Here is a 21,603-nt window from a genome sequence, read left to right as displayed (position 1 = left end):
GTTGGTTAATTAAGGGCTTGTAAGTAAGCAGGTCTACCTGTTGTATTTGGTGCGTGTGACTAATACAATTTGATTTGGTTTGAAGTGAAAGTAAAAGTTGGCAAAAATATAAATATTAAAGTAAAATACAGATACCCCAAAAAACGACTAATGATATGATTAATATGAGGCTGACAAGTGGCGGAATTGCCCTTTAAATCACAAGGCCTACTGCAGTCCGTTCCACAGTTTATGATCAGAGTTCCACATTTTAGAAGTAACCGATTCACTTTACCGTATTTATTAAATGCCCATATTCTTCCGCAGGGTCAGGGAGTATTTTCAAGAAATTGTTTTATAAACCTATGGAAATTGCATTTAACCTCATTTGCGGTTTTGACTTCTAATACAAGTGAAAATAATAAAATATTATTAGAAACCATTACATCTCCAAGTGTATCGCTTCGATTTATGCAACGATATTTTCGACCTATATTTTTGGGAGTCCTACAGTCGGGAGTTATTATTTTGTGTCACTTAAACATGGCCACCGTAAAGAGTACGATACAACTTTAATTATTTTGACCAGGTAGAACTCGCCATTTCGTGTTTTTTGACATAGCTAGAGTAAAAAAAGTGTTTTTGTTTATCTGAACACTCGTGTTAGTGTTTCCGGCTGGCCAGCTGAGGCGTCTTTCTGCCGCGGCTGAACAAAATAGAACCAGTTGGCAACGCTCGTGAGCCAGCGAGCTAGCTCGAGGAACTAGCCTTTGCATCGGTTATTTTTGTCCAAAGCATTGGCTTTCTCGTGAAGATTTTGTAATTTTTTTTTTGAAGAAGACTACTTGGAATTCGTGCCTGTTTTGGATTATGGATATTGGCTACATCTTCCCCCTATAATAATAGTTAGTAAAAGGATTAAGTGTGGCAGTTAGCTGAACATTTTATTTGTGCGACGACAGCTGTCATTTGGAGAAAAGAAAGTGATCCATCATGCGTTTGCAATGAAGCTGATCTCTACTGGATTTACATTTTGCATCCTTTTTTCAAATGGGTGATGTTATACATCGGAGTATTGGTGTATGCGTTCATGCTTTGTTTTTAACAGCGGTGGTATTGCTTTCGTAGCTAACATTGGCGTGGCCACCTAGCTAGTTAGCTACTTCTCGTACAGAACAGAAGACTGAGCTAGCTAACTTATCTAACGTTAACTAGCTGAGTGACAGTTGGCGATATCATTATTCCTCACAAATACACTACAAAGTGATATAACTATATATCTCTTACAATTTTGGATATGAAGAAGATAACCTACTATTCATAATTTTGAAGGTAAGTTATTTTAGCTAGCTATTTCATGTACTCGCTTGCTACATAATTCTCGGATTTGCAGCGGCCGCTCGAGCCTAGTGTTTTTCCGCCGCCTTGTTTGTTCCGTTCTTCGACACAGCGAATCAGCCAAACTATACGAATTTCTGCTAGAAAATACATTTAGACACGTAAATGATTCAGTTGTGGCTAAATGCAAGGCTAACGTGTGCTGTGAATCACCGCTGTTGATTCTGTATACTGTAATGTTATGTAGCTAGCGAACCTGTTAGCTAACAACTAGAAGTTGACCAGCTAAGTTAGCTACGCTCGTTTTGATCTCTGTATATTTATTTTGGAGGTCGTCTCATACAAAACATAATGCTAACAAAACTAGATAACCATCTAGTTTACTGGATAGCTATCGACATAGTTGGCAAACTTCTGTATTTGGGAAATGTAGCGAGTTAGCTAGTTGATTTGCTAGCCAAAACCTTTTATCCACACGCTAGTTAGCTAACGTTAGCTACCGGGTAGGTAGCTGTGGAATCATGCATGACTTCTAAAAGTGACTTGACTTTGAAGTTTAACGTTAGATAATTGTTAAAACTACCAGGCAGCCTTGGATATCAACACTATGTAGATCTTGACTAACGCTAACTCCCATTTTCAACGGCTCAGCAAATTAGCTAATGGTAGCTACCTACCGTTTTTAGCTAACTAGTCTTTCAGATACTTTGGCTGGCGATATAGGCAGTTGCATCCCATTTATCATTAATCAAATACCCTGATCATCATCTTATCTCTCTGTATCCCACAAAGTGGGATATCACAAGTCTATTAGTAGGCACATCATATTGTTACTCATTTGCAATGCCATGCAATAGCCTAACAAAGACTACAAAGAACCTAGGATGGCTGGCTAGCTAGTTAGCTTGTTTTGGCTGACTTGAGCATGCAGTTGCTTTGTGCTGTACGCTAGTTTAACAAAGGTAGCTAGCTAGCCCAGTGTGTCTGGGGGTACCCGACTGTGCCCACTGCCTTATGAAACCAATGTTCTTCCATGCTAATGTAGTTCTCTGTAGAAACTAATATGAAACATTATGATTCACGTTAAAGTGTATATATTTAGTCTGTTTACCATAATTGGTCACTACACTTTTTTTTTATTTTATTCCACTTTTTTTTATCTAGTCATTGATCTACTTCACGCCCCAGCTTTTCGCCACCCACTTGTGCCTCCTCCTTATGGTCATAGTCTGAGTAGGGCTATAGTGAATCTTTCTTTCCAGAATCCATACTTTATCTATTTGTTATGTTTGTAACCTGTACATGTTCAAACTTGCTGTCAAGCCTATTGCTCTATAGGCAGACAAGGGCACATAATGTATCAGCCTACTTGCTTGTGTATGACAAAGACCACATTAAGGGCTGCTGTGATTGCCTTTGGGAAGAATGGAATATAGACGTTAGGCAATTGGCTTACCAAAGACCATCCAATCAAGGGGGCTCATCTAGGGTCTACATATTTTGCAGCAACCTACATGATTTGGAACAACCCCATGCTCAATTTGTTGATACTGTGTCAGTTATGTTTTTTCTCTCCCATTGACTACATCTAGTCTTAGCTGAACTTCCCCACAAAGATGGCATTGGATGCCACAATAGGTCAAATGTAGGCTCAGTCACAGAATAACATCAAGCTGTGTTTTGGAAAGACTCAGCTCTCACATAGGTAGCTAGTTCATTACAATCTCAAAATCAGTGCAAGGTCCCCCTGATGACACAGCAGTATACTGTGCAGTGGAGGGATGGATCCTGGTCATGGCTAGCAGGAATGCATATAATGTCAAATAAGGCACTTCTGGCATTAGCTGCATCCTGTCTAGTCAACCATGGATCCGGTGTAGTAGGCTAGTTCCAGGAAGAGACAGTTTGCCGGAAGAGAGAGTCTCCCATTGGCACTGTCCCTCAACTGTCTGAGAGAACAGGGTGTCAGACAAGCCCATAAAAAAATCGGGATGACATCATCTTCAACAGACAGTCAGGCTGAGCTGAAAAGTCAATACACTTATGACTTTTTGTTCTCATTGTTTGTCATAAAACAAATATGCCTACTGCTTTACAGTGTGTCCTCTCGTACTGTTACAATATGATACTGAACAGAGAACCACAGTGGAGCAAACTAATTAATCCACTGTGGAACAAACAAATAGAGCAGGCTTATTTCAGTGGTAAGTAGAGGCAACTTCGGAGGCTGATAGGAGAGGAATGCAAGAACACAAGCAAGGCATCGAAGGACGAACGATCATCCAGACAGAGACATGAGGTCACAGTGTGGTGGTAGGTAGCTCAGGAAAGGAGAGAGTAGGTATGTGAACTCTTACATTGATAACACTGTCGAATAGGTTGAACATTGCTTCAGCTGATAAGTGATTTTGAAGGACACGTAGAAAGGTCAGAGGTAAGTTTTAGGCATTTCCTCGAGTATCATATCTGGAAAAAGATATGCCACCCCTGTTTTGGTAATAAGCTGAGGGATGGGCCTGGAGAAATGTAACCACTCTCAAATTCAAAGAGAGCTATGGGTGCCAGAACTATGACAAATGTGTTTTAACCATGTTTTGATTTATACTGAAGAAAAATATAAATGCAACAATTTGAAAGATTTTACTGAATTGCAGTTCATATAAAGAAATCAGTCCATGTATTTCACATGATTGGGAATACAGATATGCATCATAAAAAAAGTAGAGGTGTGGATCAGAACCAGTCCTCATCTCCTTCGTATAGAGTTGATCAGGATGTTGATTGTGGAATGTTGTCCCACTCCTCTTCAATGGCTGTGCGAAGTTGTTGGGAACTTTAACACGAGCATCCAGAGCATTCCAAACGTGCCCAATGGGTGACATGTCTGGTGATTTATGCAGGCCATGGAAGAACATTTTCAGCTTCCAGGAATTATGAACAGATGCATGCGACATGGGGCCATGCTGAAACATGAGGTGATGGCGACTGATGAAAGGCACGGCAATGGGCCTCAGGATCTCATCACGGTATTTCTGTACATTCAAATTGCCATCAATAAAATGCAATTGTGCTCGTTGTCTGTACTAATGCCTACCCATATTGTAATCCCACTGCCACCATGGGGCACTCTGTTCACAAAGTTGACATTAGCAATCTGCTCGCGCACACAATGCCATACACGTGGTCTGCGGTTGTGAGGCCAGTTGGACGTACTGCCAAATTCTCTAAAATGACATTGGAGGTGGCTTCCGGTAGAGAAATTAACATTGAATTCTCTGTCAACAGCTCTGGTGGACATTCCTGCAGTCAGCATGCCAATTGCACGCTACCTAAACTTGAGTTATCTGTGGCAGTGTGTTGTGACAAAGCGGCATGTTTTAGTGACTGTTTATTGTCCCCACCACAACGTGCTTCTGTGTAATGATTGTGCTGTTTAATCAGCTTCTTGATATGCTTCACCTGTCAGGTGGATGGGTTATCTTGGCAAAATATGAATGATCACTAACAGGGATGTAAACAAATTTGTGCACAATATTTGGGAAATATACTTTTTGTGTGTATGGAAAATGTTTATTTCAGCCCATGAAAAATGGGACCAACACTACATGTTGCGTTTATATTTTTGTTCAGTGTACTTTGTTTACAAACTTTGGAGTAAAATAAGGTTCTGATGGGGTATGACAGTTGAGGCATTTAAGTTCTGTTCTTCAAGAACCAATGGGTACATTAATTTATGTCTAAAGATGGAAGAGCATCTGCAGATTGACCCTTTTTTAATAATCAATTGTGTAGAATAGATTCAACATTTGATCAAGGCAATGTGATAACTTGTCCGGCACATCTTATTCATACACTGATTCCAAAGTACGTCAAGTAACCAAACCACATATTCAAACAGGCATGATTGTGCACTGATGCCTCTCTCTCCTTCCCTTCGAGAAGAATGTCATCAGAGGATAAGACTGTGGAGCCCTCTGACCAGGGACCCTCGCTGCCCTCCGGCAGTGCAGGGGCCACGTCCACAGGAAGCCCTGCCCAGACAGACAAGCGCCCCAGGGGCAGGCCGCGCAAGGATGCTGCCACCACCACCACCACCACCATTGCACCCCAGGCGCCACCCACATCCAAGACCAGGAAGAAGTATGTTGTTTACCCTCCATATCTTCACAATTCTATTGGTAATTTACAGTGCACATAGACTTGCCTGAGTCATCACAAACACTATAAATCATTATTCTGTGAACTTAGTCTGTGTTTTGTTTGTGGTGTTAGAACTGGAAGCTATTCAAGTGGCTATAGAGCCCCACAGTGGAGGTGTCATAATACCCATAAAACCTAGTGGCCAAACGGAAACGGTTCCAATTGTTTTTCCACCATTACTTTTTCCCCATACGGGATTTTAGAAATACTTAAAATAAGGGCTGTGTTTCGTGTAAGCTTACCCTGGCGTGACTTTTTGATAACCATGTAAATGTCTCTCAGACAAGCTGACACTTATCAATATATTTGTCTCTATATTTGCTCAGATTTGAAAATGGTAATTAGCATCAAATTAGACGTCATGCAAAACTACAAATCCCTGCAAGCTCCTGCATGTCATCTCTAGCTGACCCCTTTGCTAACAGGTATTGTGTCAATTTAAAACTTAATAAACAAGACAGTTCACGGAATTGTCAATTTAAAGAAATGTAGCCAATTTATTCATTACTACATTTGAATTAACATTAGATAGTTAATCCAAATATTCTTACCTTTGTCTCGATTCGGCAGTCTCACCCATATCATCATAGTATTTGTAGTTCTTTATGATATGCTAATTACCTTCTACTCTGGCTTTCATTTTTGGGGTGTAATCACAGGTGAATATATTGATCAAAGTCACCTTGTCCTAGAGAGATTTACGCTTATCAAAACGTCACATCAGGGTAAGCCTACACGAAACACAGCTCTTATTGTAAGTGTTTCTAAAATCCCCTATGGGAAGAATGAATGGTAGAAAGACGATTGGAACCATTTCCCAGTTTAACCTCTAGGTTTTATGGGTGTTATGATTCATACTGTGGTGTTCTATTCCCCTTCCCCAAAATGTGTTTAAACATTACATAGATACTATCCAAATCTGTTCATCAGGCAAAGATCTCATTTTGCAGACCGTTATCCAGAGCTACTCTATGCATAGGGGGCTAAACACATTTATAAATACAGGTAACTCAAGCACAAACCCTTTCCACGGTTTTATTGCATGCAGCAGTACCAACCTGCCTCATTTGTTATATCCATGGCAACACATAATGCAGCTCAGAGAGCTGAGCTGTGTAATATGATGCCTACAATTGATCTAACTCTGACTAATTTGATCTGGGGTCACCATATTAGGATATCAAGGAGATGGTGTGTGTGAGCAATCTATTATCAATCAATCATCCAAATGATATGTTTATGCCATGGCTATAAGGACAGCCGAGACAATTCCCGGTCTAGGTCGAATTAGCTGATAGGTTGGTTGGTGGGAGTGGCAAAGCATGGGTGTAGGTCAACATGTCATTTGCCCCATTATTTATAGCATGCAAGTGATCCAAGGAATACATAGCCTATGCCTGCTATATGGTTGGGCTGTATTTCCCAGCATGTGCTGACGTCCTCACTTGGTTCTTTCCAAGGTCTCCCTTGTTCCAGAATCAAGCAGTGGACGGCTGTTCAGGTTATCAGTGTGTTATTATGATCAGTTGGGTTTGAATGAGAGAGAGTGCATCAGTTTTCTGGGACACTCTTGGCGGTGATAATGCTAAAGACCCATGGGACGGTGGAGGGAAGTATGCATTATTACCGATACTTGCGTCTCAGGCAGCACCTTTCATCGAGGGGGAGGGGAAGCTTGCTGTATACATCTCAGATGACTCGATACTAGCATGTTGTTTTTGTAAGAAGAGTAAGATTTGAAGTGTTCATATCAGGAGAATGAACAAATGTAGTCTAGAGCTAGTGATACTGTATTGTCTTTGCAGCATGTATCAACTGGGCACTATTTTGATGTAAATAGGACACAAAAGGGTTCACTTAGAAGTTAGACATTTTGTTGACTAATTGGATACTGCGTTGAATCACCCAGTCATCCACCACTCCATTCCAGAATAGGGAAATCTGTTCCAGGTTTTCTTGTCGGCTCCCTGAGAGCTGGAACTACTTACCACAGCATTATTTTCAACCTCTTTTTTTCTCTTCTCTCTCCTGGTGGTGGGATCATGGGGAGAAGTTGGGGAGTTGGATGTTCCAGACCTTTAGGGTTTTTTGCCATTTCAAGAAAAGTCAAAAGAAAAGACTACACTTTGAAGGCTACATGAGAGCATAAGGACACTGCGCTATAGGCACAGCACGTTCGGAATGGTCACAGACAGGGTTATGACGATATACAGTTGTCTGTACTAGACCTAAATGTCAGATTCTTATGTACCTGTTGCTCATAAAGTGTATTTATCATTAATACCTTGGTGAATAATCAGAAAGCCCTGGTAATTGTGTAGAGAGTGATATTCCATGCCAGTGAAGGTGGGTCAGATGCATCATCAACTTAATACAGGTTGACTTTATGGCTCGTGTGTATGTACTACCAATCTTCTGAATATGGCTGATATCAGACATTAATTTACGTCAGACGTATCTATCTTTACTCAAACAGACATATCTATCTGCTGTAGACGTTGGGCACCAGAGAAGCCCCTTACGGCCTCTCTCCTATCAGACAGTGACAGTGACGGAGGGAGAGAGGAGCTGGAGATGTCTGGGAACAGCGATGCATTTTTGAATTTATCCTGGTGTCTGTCTACTCTACACCCCCGTGCCGTCATCACTGGGATGCTCCTGGGCTTTGAGGTTGTGGGTTACAACATTATGGAGCTCTCGTCACTGTTAGAGCTGGGCTTATTTTGGGCCTTATGGACTTGCTTAAATATGTGTTGCCATGACGAGACTTCATTACAGAAATAAAGATCAGGGCTATCTAGTGTCTACTTCACTAATCATTTATTGATTTGGTACTTTCTGTTGGTATGGCTGTTTTTTTGGTTCACTGTTTCCTGCCCAATGCAGAGTCTTGAACTGTGCCATTTAGTCTTCCATCTTGTTGCTGCTTATCTGGAGTAGGAAGTCATTTGGAGGGAGGAGTTGACTTGGCAAACTGGCCGATTTGTGTGTTCTTTCTCCAGTGGCATCGAAAATTACCCCCTCCCCCTGCATCCTCCCCACTACCCCCGCAAAATGCTGGCTTCTCTCATTTAGACTGTTTGCTCTTCCCACTTAGTGGGCTCACTGTACGTGGTGCTGTTTAATTTGTATCCATGACAATTATCACCTCGACGTGGCCCTCAGATTGGGTTAAGACAGAACTCCTACTGGAGGATCCTGACACTGACAAATCTCTCCTTGTGTGTGTGTGTGCTCTGTTTATGCACTCTCCATTGATGTTTGTTTACTTTGCTCTGCAGACTGTTCATTTAAAAAAAAAAAAGAGAGGAAAACGTACATCACCTTGTTTGCAGGTCTGAGTTTTGACTGTAGCAACTATCTGTGTGTCTTTAACTCTGCCCTAGTGTCACTTACAGGTAAGTTGTCATCATCATCAGAGGAGCCTAGAGGTGAAGGGTGGGGTAGGCTAGTGATGGTATGAGAGGTGAAGGGTGGGGTAGACTAGTGATGGTATGAGAGGTGAAGGGTGGGGTAGGCTAGTGATGTTGTGAAGGGTGGGGTAGACTAGTGATGGTATGAGAGGTGAAGGGTGGGGTAGACTAGTGATGGTATGAGAGGTGAAGGGTGGGGTAGACTAGTGATGGTATGAGAGGTGAAGGGTGGGGTAGACTAGTGATGGTATGAGAGGTGAAGGGTGGGGTAGACTAGTGATGGTATGAGAGGTGAAGGGTGGGGTAGACTAGTGATGGTATGAGAGGTGAAGGGTGGGGTAGACTAGTGATGGTATGGGAGGTGAAGGGTGGGGTAGACTAGTGATGGTATGGGAGGTGAAGGGTGGGGTAGGCTAGTGATGGTATGAGAGGTGAAGGGTGGGGTAGGCTAGTGATGGTATGGGAGGTGAAGGGTGGGGTAGACTAGTGATGGTGTGAGAGGTGAAGGGTGGGGTAGACTAGTGATGGTGTGAGAGGTGAAGGGTGGGGTAGACTAGTGATGGTGTGAGAGGTGAAGGGTGGGGTAGACTAGTGATGGTGTGAGAGGTGAAGGGTGGGGTAGACTAGTGATGGTGTGAGAGGTGAAGGGTGGGGTAGGCTAGTGATGTTGTGAAGGGTGGGGTAGACTAGTGATGGTGTGAGAGGTGAAGGGTGGGGTAGACTAGTGATGGTGTGAGAGGTGAAGGGTGGGGTAGGCTAGTGATGTTGTGAAGGGTGGGGTAGACTAGTGATGGTATGGGAGGTGAAGGGTGGGGTAGACTAGTGATGGTATGAGAGGTGGGGTAGACTAGTGATGGTGTGAAGGGTGGGGTAGACTAGTGATGGTGTGAAGGGTGGGGTAGACTAGTGATGGTGTGAAGGGTGGGGTAGACTAGTGATGGTGTGAGAGGTGAAGGGTGGGGTAGGCTAGCGATGGTATGAGAGGTGAAGGGTGGGGTAGGCTAGTGATTGCGTGAGACGTGTAGTAAAGTCTCTTGAGCCACTCAACAGGAGGTCGAGTGTGATCTGAGTAGGGCCAAATTCCATCTATTGTGAGAAGCATAAAATGCTTAATTTTCTTCCGTCCGCCTTCCACTGGTAGTTGGACAAGAGTCATTGACCAGCAGCTTGTTTAGGAGGTGGTAGCCTAATGATTTTAACCTGATTAAGTGAATATATTATCCAAATACATGTTTTGCGTGCTAGTCTAGGTCTGTAGGCCCGTATACACTTCACAAAAATACAGGGATGGACAATAACAATAAAACTGACGGGCTCAATGTCCTTCTGATTGTACTAAATAGCTGAAGTAATATGGCCTTTCTGTTCATTTCCAGCTTGTGTCTGTCTGAAGCACAACCTCTGGCCATATTACAACTCTCATCATCCAGATTGATCAACGCATGTTTGTGTTTTGTCGTGTTATAAATCACTGGCTTGTTTTTACGTGATGTATTCTCCCATTGGGTTAAAATGTGGCTTGCTTATGTTCAGCAGTTACATTTCGATTAGGCCATAATAATTGTGTCATACCATTTGGGACTGAGAGTAATGGGCTTGGCTTTGCTTCTCATATGCTTCCCTGGTTTGATCTATGATGGGAGAATTTAGTTGGAAAGAAGATATCCCAGTCCTAGGCATTCTCAATTACATATTTACCTCACAGTTCTTGTTTGGATGATCTCGCTAGCTACTATCAATCTATATTTAAGCAATAAGCCCTGAGATGTGGTATATGACCAGGCCAATATACCACGGCTAAGGGCTGTTCCAATGCGCAACGCAGAGTGCCTGAACACAGCCCTTAGCCGTGGTATATTGGCCATGTATCAAAAACCCTCGGCGCCTTGTTTTTATTATAAACCGGTTACCAATGTAATTAGAGCAGTAAAAATAAATATTTTGTCATACCCGTGGTATACGGTCTGATATACCACGGCTGTTAGCCAATCAGCATTCAGGGCTCAAACCACTCAGTTTATAATATTGAATGTTTACCAGGTTTCTGTCTGATGTTGATGTTTGTACATTCAAACTCATTGAAAGCAGGGAGGGAGAATCATGCTCCTCATTCTTGCCCTCTCTCGTTGCCCACCATGGTACCAGCAGCTTGTACCCATACTCTACCGCACCACTCCTCCTACTTCGCCTTTCCTTGCCCAGCGGCCTCAGTGCCTCCCTTTTTAAGAATCTGTCATGTTTTTTTTTTTCTGCCGTTGTAATCCTTGGGCGGGCTGCCTAAGCGTTCTTTTCGGGTTGCCCAAGTCCAAACAGTGTTAAACAAAAATGCTTTCATTGTTAACTTAAATGACAAACCAGATGTGAAGTATGTAGAAACGATAATTGACCTTTGCATATACCAAACATTTGGACTACCTTTCTAATATTGAGTTGCACCCTCCCTTTTGCCCTCAGAACAGCCTCAATTCGTTGGGGCATGGACTCTACAAAGTGTCAAGTATTCCACAGGGATACTGGCCCATGTTGACTCCAATGCTTCCCACAGTTGTGTCAAGTTGGCTGGATGTCCTTTGGGTGGTGGAAAATTCTTGATACACACAGGAAACTGTTGTGTGAAGAACCCATTAGGGTTGCAGTTTTTTACGCAGTCTTTTATATATATATATATATATATAAGACTGCGTAAAAAACTGCAACCCTAATGGGTTCTTCACACAACAGTTTCATATATATATATATATATATATATACACACACACACATACATACATATACACACACATACATACATACATACAGTGCCTTGCGAAAGTATTCGGCCCCCTTGAACTTTGCGACCTTTTGCCACATTTCAGGCTTCAAACATAAAGATATAAAACTGTATTATTTTTTTGTGAAGAATCAACAACAAGTGGGACACAATCATGAAGTGGAACGACATTTATTGGATATTTCAAACTTTTTTAACAAATCAAAAACTGAAAAATTGGGCGTGCAAAATTATTCAGCCCCCTTAAGTTAATACTTTGTAGCGCCACCTTTTGCTGCGATTACAGCTGTAAGTCGCTTGGGGTATGTCTCTATCAGTTTTGCACATCGAGAGACTGAAATTTTTTCCCATTCCTCCTTGCAAAACAGCTCGAGCTCAGTGAGGTTGGATGGAGAGCATTTGTGAACAGCAGTTTTCAGTTCTTTCCACAGATTCTCGATTGGATTCAGGTCTGGACTTTGACTTGGCCATTCTAACACCTGGATATGTTTATTTTTGAACCATTCCATTGTAGATTTTGCTTTATGTTTTGGATCATTGTCTTGTTGGAAGACAAATCTCCGTCCCAGTCTCAGGTCTTTTGCAGACTCCATCAGGTTTTCTTCCAGAATGGTCCTGTATTTGGCTCCATCCATCTTCCCATCAATTTTAACCATCTTCCCTGTCCCTGCTGAAGAGAAGCAGGCCCAAACCATGATGCTGCCACCACCATGTTTGACAGTGGGGATGGTGTGTTCAGCTGTGTTGCTTTTACCTCAAACATAACGTTTTGCATTGTTGCCAAAAAGTTCAATTTTGGTTTCATCTGACCAGAGCACCTTCTTCCACATGTTTGGTGTGTCTCCCAGGTGGCTTGTGGCAAACTTTAAACTACACTTTTTATGGATATCTTTAAGAAATGGCTTTCTTCTTGCCACTCTTCCATAAAGGCCAGATTTGTGCAATATAAGACTGATTGTTGTCCTATGGACAGAGTCTCCCACCTCAGCTGTAGATCTCTGCAGTTCATCCAGAGTGATCATGGGCCTCTTGGCTGCATCTCTGATCAGTCTTCTCCTTGTATGAGCTGAAAGTTTAGAGGGACGGCCAGGTCTTGGTAGATTTGCAGTGGTCTGATACTCCTTCCATTTCAATATTATCGCTTGCACAGTGCTCCTTGGGATGTTTAAAGCTTGGGAAATCTTTTTGTATCCAAATCCGGCTTTAAACTTCTTCACAACAGTATCTCGGACCTGCCTGGTGTGTTCCTTGTTCTTCATGATGCTCTCTGCGCTTTTAACGGACCTCTGAGACTATCACAGTGCAGGTGCATTTATACGGAGACTTGATTACACACAGGTGGATTGTATTTATCATCATTAGTCATTTAGGTCAACATTGGATCATTCAGAGATCCTCACTGAACTTCTGGAGAGAGTTTGCTGCACTGAAAGTAAAGGGGCTGAATAATTTTGCACGCCCAATTTTTCAGTTTTTGATTTGTTAAAAAAGTTTGAAATATCCAATAAATCTCATTCCACTTCATGATTGTGTCCCACTTGTTGTTGATTCTTCACAAAAAAATACAGTTTTATATCTTTATGTTTGAAGCCTGAAATGTGGCAAAAGGTCGCAAAGTTCAAGGGGGCCGAATACTTTCGCAAGGCACTGTGTATATATATGATCTTTGAGAACTAACAATCACCAAAATAAAAGATTAACAGTCAGGGATAATAGAACGTTCTAAATTAATTTAGCGGTACTAATAACATCACACTAGCCATAGCAAAAGGCATAGAATTGCAGAATACTAGCTTTAAAACGGCAAACCTTTCTCTCAGCTCCCAAAAACAATCCCATTACAAAATAATGCTTTTAAAAAAAATAAAACCGGTTGTTTGGATGCTGATTGGACGAGCAGCGTTTCAATCGGTGCTGTGTTGGCCGTCACAACACACCTATGCCTGCTAACCGTTACTGTTTGTCCAGATCTGCAATAGGCTAACTAGCAATCATACCACACACAAAATCATTCAAAGTTGCACACATTTTCAATATGAATCCACAAGAACAAATAATATTTGTAGAGTATAGCTGATAGGCAGAGGAGAGGCCAGGTGTGTCATTGCGCATGAAATAACAGTGAGGCACGCTGCTCAAAAAGCTCCCCTATTGATCTTGTTTAGGGACAGTACAATCATCCTACGTAGGCTAGCCTACAACACAACAATGCAATGAATAATTGCATTATTGTTTGAGCACAAAATTTTACAATAGGCTGCAGTGAAAATGCTATTTGAATAACTGCGCAAATGCCCTTTCAGTTGTGGGTCTACTCTCGACAGTTTATTAGGTCTAGAAAGGGTCAGTGGTAGGCAAGTCTGGCTGTATTTTTACTTCTGATACTGAGATGCGCTTTCTGTAGCGTATCATCAATTTCCTAAGTTGTCCTATAATAATGTGGCCACATATCCCCCAAGCAGGCCCAATTAGGCCTATTCAGGAAAGCTTAACGTGCGCTCTGCCTCCTCTCCAATCAAATCAAATTGCATTTGTCACATATGCTGAATACAATAGGTGTAGACCTTACAGCTTACTTACAGTTGAAGTCGGAAGTTTGCATACACTTAGGTTGGAGTCATTAACTTGTTTTTCAACCACTCCACAAATTTCTTGTTAACAAACTATAGTTTTGGCAAGTCGGTAAATGGTGTGGTCTACAGCTTATCATGAGATACTCTACTTCAGGCGAGCAGAAATTCGAGAACTCCTTAGATTTTGTTCACCAGCTGTTGTTTATTAATATACGTAGGCCGCCGCCCCTTGTCTTACCAGAGGCGGCTGTTCTATCCTGCCGAAAAAGCTGAAAACCCGCCAGTTGTATAATAATCATGTCGTCGTTCAGCCACGACTCGGTGGAACATAATATATTAGTTTTAAATGTCCCGTTGGTAGGATATACGTGCTCGTAGCCAGATTTTTAAAAATAGCTATTTTTATTTCTCAACTGTTAATTGTAGCGCTACTCTGATTTGAAGGTTGAGGGTTTGCTATGTGTCCGCTATGGAAATTCACGAGTATTTTATTTGTGTGTGTGTGTGTGTGTGTATATGTATGTATGTATGTATGTATGTATGTATGTATGTATGTATATATTTTACACTACTCAAAAAAATAAAGGGAACACTAAAATAACACATCCTAGATCTGAATGAATGAAATATTCTTATTAAATAATTTTTTCTTTACATAGTTGAATGTGCTGACAACAAAATCACACAAATGATCAATGGAAATCAAATGTATCAACCCATGGAGGTCTGGATTTGGAGTCACACTCAAAATTAAAGTGGAAAATCACACTACAGGCTGATTCAACTTTGATGTAAAACAAGTCAAAATGTGGCCTCCACATGCCTGTATGACCTCCCTACAACGCCAGGGCATGCTCCTGATGAGGTGGCGGATGGTCTCCTGAGGAATCTCCTCCCAGACCTGGACTAAAGCATCCGCCAACTCCTGGACAGTCTGTGGTGCAACGTGTTGTTGGTGGATGTAGCGAGACATGATTTCCCAGATGTGCTCAATTGTATTCAGGTCTGGGGAACGGGCGGGCCAGTCCATAGCATCAATGCCTTCCTCTTGCAGGAACTGCTGACACACTCCAGCCACATGAGGTCTAGCATTGTCTTGCATTAGGAAGAACCCAGGGCCAACCGCACCAGCATATGGTCTCACAAGGGGTCTGAGGATCTCATCTCGGTACCTAATGGCAGTCAGGCTACCTCTAGCGAGCACATCGAGGGCTGTGTGGCCCCCCAAAGAAATGCCACCCCACGACTGACCCACCATCAAACCGGTCATGCTGGAGGATGTTGCAGGCAGCAGAACGTTCTCCACGGCGTCTCCAGACTGTCATGTCTGTCACGTGGTCAGTGTGAACCTGCTTTCATCTGTGAAGAGCACAGGGCGCCAGAGGCGAATTTGCCAATCTTGGTGTTCTCTGACAAATGCCAAACGTCCTGCACGGTGTTGGGCTGTAAGCACAACCCCCACCTGTGGACGTCGGGCCCTCATACCACCCTCATGGAGTCTGTTTCTGACCGTTTGAGCAGACACATGCACATTTGTGGCCTGCTGGAGGTCATTTTGCAGGGCTCTGGCAGTGCTTCTCCTTGCACAAAGGCGGAGGTAGCGGGCCTGCTGCTGGGTTGCCCTCCTACGGCCTCCTCCACGTCTCCTGATGTGCTGGCCTGTCTCCTGGTAGCGCCTCCATGCTCTGGACACTACGCTGACAGACACAGCAAACCTTGCCACAGCTCACATTGATGTGTCATCCTGGATGAGCTGCACTACCTGAGCCACTTGTGTGGGTTGTAAGTGACAGCACCGCCAGCATTCAAAAGTGACCAAAACATCAGCCAGGAAGCATAGGAACTGAGAAGTGGTCTTGAGAAGGGTGTCTTGCTAATTGCCTATAATTTCCACCTGTTATCTATTCCATTTGCACAACAGCATGTGAAATTTATTGTCAATCAGTGTTGCTTCCTAAGTTTGATTTCACAGAAGTGTGATTGACTTGGAGTTACATTGTGTTGTTTAAGTGTTCCCTTTATTTTTTTGAGCAGTGTATTTATCTCAGCAAAAAAAGAAACGTCCTCTCACTGTCAACTGCGTTTATTTTCAGCAAACTTAACATGTGTAACTATTTGTATGAACATAACAAGATTCAACAACTGAGACACAAACTGAACAAGTTCCACAGAAGTGACTAACAAATGGAATAATGTGTCCTGGAACAAGGGGCGGGGTCAAAATCAAAAGTAACTGCAGTGAATCTCCTCATGGACTGCACCAGATTTGCTAGTTCTTTGCTTTGAGATGTTACCCCACTCTTCCATCAAGGCACTGTAAGTTCCTAGGCATTTCTGGGCAGAATGGCCCCATCCCTCACCCTCTGATCCAACAGGTCCCAGACGTGCTCAATGGGATTGAGATCCGGGCTCTTCCCTGGCCATGGCAGAACTGTGACATTCCTGTCTTGCAGGAATTCACGTACAATGAGCAGTTTGGCTGGTGGCATTGTCATGCTGGAGGGTCATGTCAGGATGAGCCTGCAGGAGGGGTACCACATGAGGGAGGAGGATGTCTTCCCTGTAACGCACAGCGTTGAGATTGCCTGCAATGACGACAAGCTCAGTCCGATGATGCTGTGACACACCTCCAAATCGATCCCTCTCCGGAGTACAGGCGCCGGTGTAACGCTCATTCCTTCGACGATAAACGCGAATCCGACTATCACCCCTGGTGAGACAAAACCATGACTCCTCAGTGAAGAGCACTTTTTGCCAGTCCTGTCTTGTCCAGCGACGGTGGTTTTGTGCCCATAGGCAATGTTGTTGCCGGTGATGTCTGGTGAGGGCCTGCCTTTCAATAGGCCTACAAGCCCTCAGTCCAGCGCCTCTCAGCCAGTTTTCAGCTGTGCTAACATAATTGCAAAAGGGTTTTCTAATGATAAATTAGCCTTTTAAAATGATCAACTTGGATTAGCTAACGCAACGTGCCATTGGAACACAGAAGTGATGGTTGCTGATAATGGGCCTCTGTACGCCTATGTAGATATTCCATAAAAAATCAACCGTTTCCAACTACAATAGTCATTTACCACATTAACAATGTCTACTCTGTATTTCGGATCAGTTTTATTTTAATGGACCAAAAATGTGCTTTTCTTTCAATAACAAGGACCTTTCTTACTGACCCCAAACCTTTGAACGGTAGTGTAAATATTGGACGAAACACACATGACAAGAGACCACACTACATAAAGAGAGAATTAAGACAACAACATCAAGGCAGCAACACATGAAAACACAGAATGGTAGCAACACAACATGGTAGCATTATGGTACAAACATTATTGGGCACAGACAACAGCACAAAGGACAAGAAGGTAGAGGCAACAATACATCACGAAAAGCAGCCACAACTGTCAGTAAGAGTGTCCGTGATTGAGTCTTTGAATAAAGAGATTGAGATAAAATTGTCCAGTTTGAGTGTTTGTTGCAGCTCATTCCAGTCGCTAGCTGCAGCGAACTGAAAAGAGGAGCGACCCAGGGATGTGTGTGCTTCGGGAACCTTTAACAGAATGTGACTGGCAGAACGGGTGTTGTATGTGGAGGATGAGGGCTGCAGTAGATATCTCAGATAGGAGGGAGTGAGGCCTAAGAGGGTTTTATAAATAAGCATCAACCAGTTGGTCTTGCAACGGGTATATAGACATGACCAGTTTACAGATGAGTATATAGGGGCTGAAAGAAGGGAGCGTGGCAGCAGCGACGGCTCGATACTGAGTTACCTGAAGTTCCAGTCATCATGTCGGAGGACTGGAAGAGGGTGGATGGTGAGATGAAGCGCGGCAGAAAGAAGGGCGCGAGGTACAAACGCGAACCAACCTACGAAGTACAAGCAGAGTACTTTGTCCTTTGCGTCAAGTACAGGAGAGAGAAATGCATGGAATACTGTAGTCTACTGGGATTTGTTGTTAACTAGCTAGCCAGGTAACATGGTACACCTGGTCTCTGCACACATTTGGATGGCACAAGAAAAACAGAGGGATAGATAGCCTACTCAGATGCTTCAAAGGTAGGATGCATATGCCTAATCAATGTAATTTTAAGATGTTTGAATCTGGTGTTTGTCAAATTCTTTTTGGGTGGGAACAGTGTGTGCGGGAGAGAGAAGGAAGTGTGTGTGTGTGTGTGTGTAAGGAAGGAAGAGTGTGTAGGCTGTGTGTAAAGTTGTCTGAAGAGTAGGCTAAAGATGGTTTCCTATAGGCCTAGTGTGTTTTCCTCTTACTGTACAATCAAAATGCACATCATTGTCATGCAGATCCTTTTGCATTTATATTATATTCTACATTCTAACTGGCAAATCACAGGTCGGCCTTTGGATATGAGCAAGTCAGCTATTTTCTGTAGTACAGCTTTTACATTGTACAGTTTCCTCTAATTAATAAAAACTAGGCTGGGAGAATCTAAAATTTAAAAAAATGGCATGGCATGGGGCCCACATTGATTTTGTTATGAGTCACTCCGATAGCATGAGAACATGGCATAAGCCATGGCAAAATGGGTAGAATTGCAGGAAATTTGCTTTAAAACAGCAATATTCTGTCTCTGCAGCCAAGAGGAGGGCCTCTAAATTGTGAGGTCAGAGGTCGCTCCATTGACCACAGCTGTGGTATCACGATACTATTCGTGATGCTTGGCCTGGTATTACATTGTTAGTAACATTTTGGTATTCTGAAAATAGGGGCATTTTCTTGTAGTTTACACAGATTTTTTGCGGGTTTACGTGCAAACATTTTGTCACCTTTTTGGGCCCTCACAAGTTTGCGTCCTTGTCTTTCTCTCTTTCTCGCTCGCTCTCTCAGGGGGCGTGCAAGAGGGAGAGCGGTTGTGGTGGAGGAGGAGGAGGACAGCAGCATGGATGGGACGGAGGCAGCCACCTCAGAGAGCCCCCCTCATGATGCAACAGGTGAGTCAGTCTTCCTCTCCCTCCCCTATGTGAGACCTATATAGTCTATTTTGAACTCCAGCTGAGCTGAGCGCTGACACATCCTGGCTGCTCAAAGTATACGATGTCTCATAGGAGTTCTCAGGAGGCAGTGGAGGGGTTCCCCCCCAATCCTGGAGAGTGAAAGGAGGGATGGATGAGAGCATGCAGATATCCGAAGACTTCCAGTCATTGTTGTAAAGCTAGTTATCATTGGCTCGCAAAACTGCCTGTAACTTTCTTCTTGCTGGACACAGAGACACAAAAATTCCTGAGTATATCTGACTCTCTCCCTCTCTTTACTCTCCCTCCCTCTGCCCTCTCCTCTCCGTATTTCTCCTCTCCCCCTTTTCTCTCTCTCCCTGCTCTGAGATTGGCATAGAGAGGTGCAGAGCAGGAGGGAGCCCAAGGCTAATGCCCTCTAAAAGCTTTTCAAAATCCCATCACTCTCCCCCAGCCCATTTTAGATGCTTCTCTATGTGTGTACATCACGTGACCTGCCCCCAGTTCCCATACAGCTCAGAGCTGTCATGGACTTGGGCTATCTATATACAGAGCGTTTGGAAAGTATTTAGACCCCTTCCCTTTTCCACATTTCATAACGTTAGACTTATATTTTATTTTCCCTCATAAATCTACACACAATACCCCATCATGACGTTACCTTATTTACATAAGTATTCAGACCCTTTGATCATCCTTGAGATGTTTCTTCAACTTGGAGTCCACCTGTGGTAAATTCAATTGATTGGAAATGACTTGGAAAGGTACACACCTGTTAATATACAGTGCCTTGCGAAAGTATTCGGCCCTCTTGAACTTTGCGACCTTTTGCCACATTTCAGGCTTCAAACATAAAGATATAAAACTGTATTTTTTTGAAGAATCACAATCATGAAGTGGAACGACATTTATTGGGTATTTCAAACTTTTTTAACAAATCAAAAACTGAAAAATTGGGCGTGCAAAATTATTCAGCCCCTTTACTTTCAGTGCAGCAAACTCTCTCCAGAAGTTCAGTGAGGATCTCTGAATGATCCAATGTTGACCTAAATGACTAATGATGATAAATACAATCCACCTGTGTGTAATCAAGTCTCCGTATAAATGCACCTGCACTGTGATAGTCTCAGAGGTCCGTCAAAAGCGCAGAGAGCATCATGAAGAACAAGGAACACACCAGGCAGGTCTGAGATACTGTTGTGAATAAGTTTAAAGCCAGATTTGGATACAAAAAGATTTCCCAAGCTTTAAACATCCCAAGGAGCACTGTGCAAGCGATACTATTGAAATGGAAGGAGTATCAGACCACTGCAAATCTACCAAGACCTGGCCGTCCCTCTAAACTTTCAGCTCATACAATGAGAAGACTGATCAGAGATGCAGCCAAGAGGCCCATGATCACTCTGGATGAACTGCAGAGATCTACAGCTGAGGTGGGAGACTCTGTGCATAGGACAACAATCAGTCGTATATTGCACAAATCTGGCCTTTATGGAAGAGTGGCAAGAAGAAAGCCATTTCTTAAAGATATCCATAAAAAGTGTTGTTTAAAGTTTGCCACAAGCCACCTGGGAGACACACCAAACATGTGGAAGAAGGTGCTCTGGTCAGATGAAACCAAAATTGAACTTTTTGGTAACAATGCAAAACGTTATGTTTGGCGTAAAAGCAACACAGCTCATCACCCTGAACACACCATCCCCACTGTCAAACATGGTGGTGGCAGCATCATGGTTTGGGCCTGCTTTTCTTCAGCAGGGACAGGGAAGATGGTTAAAATTGATGGGAAGATGGATGGAGCCAAATACAGGACCTTTCTGGAAGAAAACCTGATGGAGTCTGCAAAAGACCTGAGACTGGGACGGAGATTTTTTTCCAACAAGACAATGATCCAAAACATAAAGCAAAATCTACAATGGAATGGTTCAAAAATAAACATATCCAGGTGTTAGAATGGCCAAGTCAAAGTCCAGACCTGAATCCAATCGAGAATCTGTGGAAAGAACTGAAAACTGCTGTTCACAAATGCTCTCCATCCAACCTCACTGAGCTCGAGCTGTTTTGCAAGGAGGAATGGGAAAAAAATTCAGTCTCTCGATGTGCAAAACTGAAACTTGCAAAACTTGCAAAACTTGCTTTAACAATGGGTATGGATTTTGTTGGTCGAAGTTCCCAATTTTTATGAACAAGTTACACAATCACTGTTATTTATCTCACCGACTGGCTTCTAGAGCTCCTATAGGGGTGTGCTGGTGAACGGAGTCAGATTCTGCATTACTGTCTGCTTTCTTTTCAGGCAGTTGGAACTGAATGATCTTCACTCACAATGTGTCTTTACAATACTCTTGGCCCTTGAGTTCAAGA

The 21,603-nt window shown here is 42.9% G+C and overlaps 1 protein-coding gene across 7 annotated transcripts in view; it reads left to right on the top strand.

The window, feature by feature from the left end:
- The first annotated feature begins 313 nt into the window (after positions 1-313).
- Positions 314-21,603, top strand: part of LOC110508653 (histone-lysine N-methyltransferase 2C) — a 138,344-nt gene continuing 117,054 nt past the window's right edge. For all 7 annotated transcript variants that reach the window (XM_036966414.1, XM_036966417.1, XM_036966415.1 and 4 more), the window contains exons 1-3: positions 314-1,311; positions 5,260-5,457; positions 19,115-19,218. In XM_036966414.1, the coding sequence (XP_036822309.1) occupies positions 5,261-5,457; positions 19,115-19,218 (301 nt within the window). In that variant the 5' untranslated portion in view covers positions 314-1,311; position 5,260. The remainder of the gene's footprint in view (positions 1,312-5,259; positions 5,458-19,114; positions 19,219-21,603) is intronic.

This window comes from Oncorhynchus mykiss, chromosome 28 (assembly GCF_013265735.2).
Source record: "Oncorhynchus mykiss isolate Arlee chromosome 28, USDA_OmykA_1.1, whole genome shotgun sequence".
NCBI lineage: Eukaryota > Metazoa > Chordata > Actinopteri > Salmoniformes > Salmonidae > Oncorhynchus > Oncorhynchus mykiss.
This window is presented reverse-complemented; position numbering and strand designations above follow the sequence as displayed.